General features: G+C 34.6%; 1 protein-coding gene across 1 annotated transcript; it reads left to right on the top strand.

Moving 5' to 3' along the window:
* Window positions 1–6,623: 6,623 nt before the first annotated feature.
* On the top strand, window positions 6,624–8,984 carry LOC116889035. Its single transcript, XM_032890232.1, has 2 exons — window positions 6,624–6,652; window positions 8,312–8,984. The coding sequence occupies exons 1-2, from the start codon at window positions 6,624–6,626 to the stop codon at window positions 8,982–8,984; spliced, it is 702 nt and encodes a 233-aa protein (XP_032746123.1).
* Window positions 8,985–10,027: the final 1,043 nt, after the last annotated feature.

Below are 10,027 nucleotides of genomic sequence, written 5' to 3'. Positions count from 1 at the left end.
AATATATGAAGACTCAAAATCACACCTATTATGATGTTGGGAGCGATGCCCCTTGAAAACCTCCACCACTGATGTTATTATATTTAGAGTTAAGTATGACTGGGTTCATTGAAAATCCCCAGCCAGCTGCAGAAGACTAATACAAATCTGGTGGTAAGTACCAATAATGATATGATAAAGTTCTGACCTTGCTGAGAAATACATCTGACATCGATACCCAATGTGATGACCTGTAACCTTTCTGAAAAACCCATATCCTGTTGACATCAGCTGACCACATGAATACTGTGTCCTTGGTCTGAGTAAATGTTTCCCACTTTCCCCCTCTCTGTTACCCCTGTTATGGTATAAATTCATCCTTGGGAAAAAATAAAATTGTCACCTTGATCAGACACTTGTCTTGGCATCCTTCTTCAAGTCTCTTGTCCCCCATTCTCTTCCAGGTACCCTCTGCGCCCTCGTTGACATTATGAAAATTAAAACTATTTTTAAAAAAGTTAAAAAAAGCAAAACAGTAGTGTATGAACCTGTTTAGGTTTTTTTAATCTGTCATATCAGGAAATTAACCCAAAATTCCGTGGAGCCCATGTTAATAGAACATGAGCTTCCTGTTACGGTAAATGTTAAAATAACCACAAATCCTCACTAGCTGGCATACCATGGCAGCTCATAAAGCAACTTGATAACCTATTCATTTATACCAATACCAAATGAGTTAGTAACTTGTCAAATTAAGATTTTAGCCCAAAATACAGATGTTAAGCTCTCTACCTGGAGCATCAGTCTTATTTCACCACTCTCTGCATGGAGCAAGTGACTAATTACCTCTAAGTCCTGAACCATGTGTGAAAATCTCCATGTGATTCAGATAAACTCTGTATTCTCTCCTTCTAACTATAAAAAAATTATTCACATTACCATTAATACAGATGTAGAAGCAGGCAACTTGTCAAACCAGGATAATATCCCAAATTTCCCATGGAGCCTATGTTAGAAAGAATATGAGTATCCTGAAAGACTTATTAGAGCATTATATATTCACACCACCTCTCTGCTAAGATCTCTACCTGTAGTGTCAGACTTTATTTATTAATAACTCTATAATATATGTTTGTAATTATTCAGACTAGTGTTACAGAGTTTTATTTATCTCTTATCTAGTTCTGAATGGTGGGTCAAATTCCCCACATGATTTGGACAAACTCTGTATTTAAGTATTCTAAAAGGAAAAGAAAGACAGCATTTTAAATGACTAATACATTAATCAACATTTAAGGAAGCAGGCAGCTTCCATGTTTTTAGGTCTTTGTGACTATGGAGCAGTCTGTATTTTTCATATTCGGGGACCTACAGTCTCTGAGCAGACATCCCCCCTGTTCCTATGTTGAAGGTTTCCACATTTGGGCCATCATGTGACTCAGTATGGCACTGGGTTCCTCTTATTTAGAAAAAGCACTCTACATTTCATGCTAATAATCATAAATGTAGTGTATTCTTGCAAAACTGGTTGATTTTCCACCTGTTGTGGTAAAACTAAAATATTGGTGAGACTGGTTCCCATGCCTCAATGCACAAAGCTAGCCCCCTTGTATTCTCAGACACAGGTGGTCATTCCCTGGCATTAGTTCTGGCACTATAGGGCCATATAGAATCAACATTATTTTTTCTCTGATTAACATCTCCCCTGGCTGCCTCTCTTCCACACTAGTTCTGGCACTGGAGCACCATAAAGAACTAATAGTAATTTATCTCAGAGGTGGCTGTTTCCAATGTGGTACCATGCCACATTTGTCTAGCTATCTCCTAGCCCCAGTGGTCTTTACACTCCCATTCTTAATTGCGTTGGTCAACCCTTGCCAGCTGGGTACTCTCTGGTTCCAGTCACCCCATAAAATCAAGAGTCAACAAACTGTAACCCAACAATCAGATTTACATGTTAAAACCTCAATCCACAATACATGCACATAATGAAATTACAACCAATCAATAGGATCCAATTTGCCCATCTAGACTACAGAAAATCCTGTATACATCCTTCCCTTAAGAATAGCCATAACAACCTGTAATATGTGCAGAGAGGATTCTTAACATCCTTTGCATTGCAATGGTCTCTCAGCTGCCTCCATCCAGTTTGCTCCAGCCTCCTCTTCTCTAAAACTTTTCTCCTGCAATCCTTCCTTTTCGTCCAATGACAGGCCTCGTTCTATCCTGTACCTGCCTACACCTGCATAATGACATCAAAATACAGTCATAATGCTCAATTTCATCTTGATCTGTAAGTAAAGAAGCCATGTACCAATTACTGGTCAGAAAGGATAGGCAGGTACTCGGCGGCAATATAAGGATGCAAGAAGAATAGAGGAAAGTTCAACATGCTTCACAGAGAAAAAAGACAAGCCACCATGTTAGGTCTTGTGTGAAGCAGCAGCTTGAGGTTACTCCTAAAGGTGGGAGATTGGAAATGTTTATCAGGCACTAGATGTACCTGAGTAACTAAAGTTAGGGGCAGGTGGGGGTGAAGAGCTAAAAGTATGGATAAGGATATGGGAACTGCAGAAGTTTAATAATGTTAAGCCATTGTGTTACAAAGTCAAGTTACAAATGAACATTGATTGTGTCTGTGTCTTTTATCTGTGGATTCAAGGGAATCTGGGTGGAGACTGGTATTACAGACCATTCTGAACTTGGGTGGGGTAGAAAAAGCTACATACACCATGGTTCAACATATGAAAACTTATTGATGTAATCAATCATATCAATAAATTGACAGAAACAGAACACATGATCATTAGCATGCTCTCTCTCTCTCTCTCTCTCTCTCTCTCTCTCTCTCTATATATATATATATATATATATATATATGACAGTATACAGCAGCAAGAAAATAACCGACAACAAATTAAATTGAGAATAACTTAAATCAATTCCACTACAATCAGAGACAATAAAAGGCTGCCCCATTTCACCTTATCTATTCAATAGGCTTGAAGTTCTAGCCCAAGCAATAAAACCAATAAAGTAGAAAAAAAAGGTAGAACCTGGAAAGAAAGAAATCTAGTTCCTCCTTTTGAAGATGATAAGATAGTACATATAAGCAAAAACAGAAATTTTATCAGGGAACCCTTCCGTATAGTAAACACCTTCAGCTCAGTGGCTGCATATAAAAAATTAACTCACAAAACCAGAATCTCTCCCAGTTATCAACTACAAAAAGGCTGAAAAAGAAAATAAGGAAGAAACATGCTTCATTTAAAAAATAATATAACACATTGTGATTTAAATATAACCAAGAAAGTAACATACATGCATGAAAAGAACTTCAAATCTCTGAAAAAAGAAATTGAAGAAGATATCAGAAGATGAAATAATCTCCCATGCTCATCAATCAGGAGACTGACCTAGCAAAAAATGGCCATGTTACCAAAAGTAAACTAGAGCAAGATCATAATTCTATAAAATGGCAAAATAATTCTTTATAGAATTTGAAAGAACAATATTCACATTCATATAGAAAAATACAGCAGAAAAAGTGAGGAGAGAAATGCCAGCATACCTACAATTCTGCACAATAGAAGGACATCTGGAAATTTCACCATTCCTAATTTCCAAACTATTACAGGGAAATATAAAGAAAGAGCATGGCATTGTAATAATTCCAGACACACGGATAAATAAAATTGAATCAGATACCATGAAATCAATCCACATTGTAATGTCTGTTTATTGTATGCAACTGAAGGATGGATACTGATTTTGTTTCCATGCTGATAGTTGCATCTCTCTGAATGTGTAGGAAATAGAAAGATTAATGGCCAATGATTGTTAGTTCCTGTTTTTTTCCATTTATTATGGTGATGATGGTAATATGTTTTTTTAACCTCTATATGAGATTTGTTCTCTCTCTCTCTCTCTCTCTCTCTCTCTCTCTCTCTCTCTCTCTCTCTGTGTGTGTGTGTGTGTTCTTCCAATTAGTTGGTGTGACTACTTGTTATGTTTTCATGAATGTAGTTAGCCCCTTGGTATGGATTATCCTTCTGTTATATTCTATGGGTTTGGACATATAAATAGATACTATTCAAATTTCGTTTTGTAATGGAATACCTTATTTTCTCCATCCACAATTTTTCTCCATTTAGGTTTATGTTGGTTGTGGGATTTTGGTAAATTTCTTTTATTATGTTGAGGTATGCCTCTTGCATTCGTATTATTTAGGAGTTTGACCATATGTGGCACAATCTCCACATCTCTACGATGAAGCTTACATAAACACAGTGGATAATATTTTTTCTATGGCCTTACTGACACTGTATTTTGGTAAAAGTTTTGCATATAATACATAGAAAATTTTGTCTTTAATTATACTTAGGACTTTTTGTGGTATGAATATGGAAAATAGTGGCAAAGTAAAAACCATTAAAATACATTACTTCAGTTTTCCCGTTATAAAACATTTTTTTTGAAATTCTCATAATATGTACAATTAATGCACCTCTATTTCTTTGCTTCATTTGGTTATGAGATTTTCAATTACAGATTTATTGGAGAATATTTGTCAGTTTAAGTTATTAAAATTATCTGATTTAAACAGGGTATGGGGCATTCATCCTTTTTTATATTTTTAACTTTGCAAGAACACAGACTTTACATTTGTTATTAAGATTATACTTTAATTCCATTTCCTCCTAACAAATCCTTCTGATAGTCCTCAACTTTTTCTGTCATATATCCAGTATTATGCTTAAAGATACTGCGTGCCTACATATGGATGTGTTTCCCCCAACACCCCCTGAACACACACACACACATTATCACCATTTTCTTGTAATGAATGCCACCTGTGTAAATGTTTTCAAGGCTGATAATTTGGAACTGGTGTTCCACCTCTTGATAACAACAACTCTCCCAATTTTAGCTTTTCGGAGTTGTCTATATTATGATTTATAATGTTGAGATCTGCTAATTTTGTTTCCTCACAGTTTGACAAGCTCCTTGGTATCATTCTTTTGCATCTTATATTTGACCATTAATGATTGTGAGATTTTATTGGTATTTATTATGATATAACTCAGGGATATAATCTGACAAGCAACTCCACAGTACTTTGTTGATTACAATCTTTACATACCCACTGTGCAGTATTTTCTGAGCCATAGATACAAGTATCAATTTTAGGTATGTCCACTTAAACTGGAAGCATAACTCTGCATTTTGATTGGTTTTGTTTTCTGGTGAAAGTCTTTGAAGCTTTATATTTTTATTTTGACTCATTTCCACCTTTACTTACTAGTGATCATGATACTTTAAGATACAGTTATAATTACTTCAGGATAAATTTAACCAGCAAAACCACGTATGTACAAGTTCTTAGAAATACGGTGACCTGCCTGGAAGGTATACTTGTGTAATTCTAATAGGGTTATGGGGGTAACACACAACATTTATACTAGACTCTGTCAGGTTCCACATCAAGATGTAGAACTCATAAATAACACTGCTTAAGCGTACAGGTACTTGATATTAGATAGGTCCTAGCCATAGGGGAGATTTACTCTTAAAATTCTAATCAAGGAATATTGAAATAAGATCACTCTTAATGTAGACCTTATTTAATCATTAAATATGGCCTTACTCAACACATATCATAAACGCTTTTGTGTGCTGTACATGATAATTAACAAAGAGTCCTACAACTAAACAATCCAAAGTATGAGAGACATTGAAGTATGTAGTTGTAAACAACATCTATTCAGCATGCTACTGTACTTAAGTAGGTGTGAGGACATTATTGTGGTTTGGGGGGCATGAGCAAACACATTTCCAGTTGGATATGTATGTAGGTAAGGAATGATATTGAAAATATTAAAGGGAAAACTTTAATCTATCTATGAGGATTTTATGAGGAAACTTTCTAAAGGAAAAATGAATTAAATAAATTTTATAAACCTTTTCACAATGGGAAGGACATTAGCCTCTCTAGTCCTTTAATATTATGTGCCTTGGTCATAATGCATTGGTCATAATGGGTCATTCTACTCTGGTAGTTATGGAAACAAGAATTTTAAAGTCACTCTCTGACACTGGCCAGTCACTAACACTTGCACTTCAAAGAAGATATAGAGGCAAGTATTTGATATTTTATGTAGCTGTTAGTAGTAATTTTCATTTCACCATACCAAGAAAGTCAAGTCAGCCACTGAGATAAGGTGTAGCAGTTTCTTCATAGTATTTCCATGTATGTAAATTCTTGGAATATCAAGTGCTAGGAAACCATAATTGTGTAAGAGGACACTTCAACTTTTGATGACCAGTTTACATGTATAGTTTTCTGAGGTTGAACATTGATAATTAGCCTTTATATTTTCTTATCTAAAAGAGTGGTAATGACTGCATGGATGTGATTTGAAGTTTAAGAATATCAGTTGTGTTATTCTCCGTGACTTCAGCTAATTAAAGCACAGGTGAGAACTGTAAAGGTTTCTGTGAGCGAGGAGTTGGTTGGTGAAACACCGTTCTGAGTTTAAATGTCTGAGTAACAGAACTTCTTTTCCTGAAGGTAATTGGCTCCTCCTCTAGTCATCATTTCCTGTTATTTGGAAGATATTTATGATCACAGCATCTTTCAAATGGAACGCCTTACTGTTGGTACACAAAGGTAAATCTGTAAATAAGTTAAATGAGGAATTTCAAATTTGGTCTGTATGAAGCACATGCATTTACTCAATAATAGTTAGACAGAAGAAGAGCCAGATACAGCTAGGCTAGCATATTTGTGTGGCCCAGCAGCATTTTCTACCTGTCTCTGTTTGTAAATCAAAACTCAATGCTACTGCAGTCCACTGCAGAAGAAAAACCTCTGTAAGTAAAATTGTGTGAGTAAGGTATTACTGAAACTACCCTCAATTGAAATCCCATCTTTCTGCTGTAACTTTTCAAGGGGTACAATTACTATCTTCTCTAAATTTGAAAGCACATGACACAGAAACTGCCCAGTATTGGGTATCTGAGAGGAAAGTTTGTGAGTCATACAATCTTATTTTAGTACTTTGAGAAATTTTGCAAGAAGAGTAGCAATGAAAATTAACCACATACTTGGTAGCTGCAAACATTTTCCCCCTTCAAATTCTTCTCAAGTACCCTCTGTCAGCCCTTAGGAAATAATTTTGTATGAACATTAAAATTTATACCTCCAAGGATGTAAATGGAGGAGAGATCTAAATGAATCTGTGCCTACATTTCATGTGGAGTCTTTTTTTTTTTTGCTCAGAAATACACATAAGTTAGTCAGGAAAATGATAAGAAATAATCAAAGATTCATAATCTGAAAGTGTATGTTTGCTTATATAATGGGTAAATTATGGAAATATCAACAAGTCCTCATGCTTTCCATGGAAATTTTAGATGTAAACCATGAAGAATGACTTCAGGATATTTTTGGGTTTCAGCAAACACTTTTCCAATGAGGAATTGCCTTGAACATGATATCTACATGTTTTGAAAGTCATTGTTATTTTGGCTTTAATTTTAAAATATAGATTTTTAAAAGTTTTCCCTTTCAGAAAGAGTACATAAGAATAGCATTCCACACTGTTAGTTTATCTACTTAGTGTTCTTTTTTGGCCTGAATATTTATGTTCCTATGTCTTTGCATGTGTGTGTTTGTGTACATATCTGTGTGTCAAAGCATGTATATATATATATATATATACACACACACACACACACACACACATATATATATATATATATATGTCTATATTTTTCATGCATGGAGTTTGGACATGCATCCCATGGATTATTTTCATTTTTGCTTGTTATTTATTCAGATTTCATGTCTCAATAGTCATATGATAGTCCTGAGATGTAATTTAGAAATGATATTTGAAAATACTTTTGATTTTTACTCTCATTAATTTTTTATGTTTTGCATTGAAAACACAGATGACAGTACATAAGCTTTCATGGGATTATATAATACACACACACACACACACACACTTTTTTCTTACTATTAATAGCAGATATTAATATTGTCACTTAATAAATCCTTTCAGTTTATTAATAACAGAATCATTATATTTGTGAAAGAAAAATCATTTGTAGATAGTAATCCTTCCATTGTCCTGGATTTCCAGGCTTATTATGTTGTTACTTGTATTATCTGAAATATTAATGCCTAGAATTCTTAACTGCAACTATTTGAAAATCATGACATATTATGAGATATTAGTGCTCCATGTACAGTGAATATTTTGTTTTGAAAATTCTTTTGTGTTCCTGTCTTGACTTTATACTTTTTCAATATCATCTTCAGATTTGACAATGGGGCAGAGTTCATGTACAAGCTGAATGGCTTCCTGAGCAGCTTATCAGCTTTCGTGTTGGAAATACTCATTGCAAGCAGCTTATGTTGGCGCCTGTGGGAATTTGACAGCAATGTTGTGCAGTTTGTGTCCTTTGGACTATGGGAAGCATATTATCCTCAACAGCTTAATGTCTCTGGGACACTGACCAAGATTCTGGTGTATATCCCAATTGATTCAACTTGGAAAATTTCAACTGAATTTTTGTATGCACAGAATCTGATAGTATGGGCCATTTTGATGAAGCCTGTGGTTATGGTTTTCAGTGCAATGGCAATTAAGATCAGCTTCATGAAAGACCCACTTGTGGAGATGCAGATATATTGCTACAAGATATCTGCGATAATTTTGTGTGTCAGCAGCATGTTCACATTTGTTTCTGTGACCTGGAACCACATGGTAGACATTTATGGTCAAACCACTCTTGAATTTCCACCTGATTTTCCTGTTAAGAAAGAAATCTTAAGAAGCAAACATTTAACTGCAGTGTTCCCAATAGGCCTCCTAATTGCCACCATGTCATTCTTTGGTGTGTTCATGTTTGTCTCTGAGATAAAGCATTTGAAACTACAGAGTTCTCTGAAAGACAAGTGTGATTCCAAAACAAATCCACCCGAGGCCTGAATTTAGGAACTATGCATTTGTAACATCTGTGAGAATATTCCTTGAGAATTTTCTCATTCCAAACAGGAAACTCATGTGGCACTCAACTCATTCTAAATAAATTTGTTCTGTATCAAGAATCAAGTGTTTTTCAGGCTGTGCTTAAGATTACTTCTTCCTTTATATCCCTTAACTTTTTAAAGTTATTTACTTTTTATTATAGCCTAAACTCTAAAGTCTATGACAATGTTTTCAGATTTTTCCAACATGGAGTTTCTAACAAGTAGACAAATTAACATCTATAAAATCGTCTTTGCAAAAATAAATAAATGTCAAGTGAGATCACTTCGAAAGGAAATTGATGCCTAAACAAAGAAAGTAACCACATTCCTGTTTGGAGAAATTCAGATTCTAAAATCAGCTTAGACCGTTTAAAAAACTTTAAGAAAATCTACTAATGAAGAAACTTCTTAGACATTTACACAGCTGCACCGAATTTTAAGTGTCACAACATAATTGTTGAGATAACCTCTATAGTACACATAGTATGCCTTCAATAAATCCTCAGTTGACAAGGTGGATTACATTATTTTTAATCAGGGGTGAACAGAGTTCCATAAACAATCCACTTCCAGAATCAAAACAAAACAAAACAACACAGTAGACACTTGGCAATTCAATTCATAATTCTCCACAATGATGTATTGTCACCCTCTTGTGGAAAATAATATTTTCATGTAATTAACATGGCTATTATCAATATCAAACAACTGCAATGCCTGAGAACTGCAGCTGAGATTTTCTTGGTGAGATATAGGTATAATAGTGCCAGAAATGTTATGTAACAACCATAATTTAAATGGATTTAAGGCCCATTCCATGAGGTAGAATCCACAGAATATATGCTGAAGTGGAAAGAATCCTGATATTAATTGGACTTAGAAAAATCCTCTTATATTTATGCTCTAAGCATATTGAAATAAAATAGCTTTTAAAGAAATTCTGATATACCCGTAGATTAGTGCCTTATATACAACACGTAGTAGAATAGTATTGATTAATAG

Source organism: Rattus rattus, chromosome X (assembly GCF_011064425.1).
Source record: "Rattus rattus isolate New Zealand chromosome X, Rrattus_CSIRO_v1, whole genome shotgun sequence".
Classification (NCBI taxonomy): domain Eukaryota; kingdom Metazoa; phylum Chordata; class Mammalia; order Rodentia; family Muridae; genus Rattus; species Rattus rattus.
The sequence above is the reverse complement of the archived record's forward strand: the minus strand, read 5'-3'. Positions and strand labels throughout refer to the sequence as shown.

Excerpts from the sequence above, each read along its gene's own strand:
- LOC116889035 (XM_032890232.1), top strand. The coding sequence starts at position 6,624 with ATGGAACGCCTTACTGTTGGTACACAAAG. Across the intron at positions 6,653-8,311 it reads CTTACTGTTGGTACACAAAG|ATTTGACAATGGGGCAGAGT; the intron begins GTAAATCTGTAA and ends TATCATCTTCAG.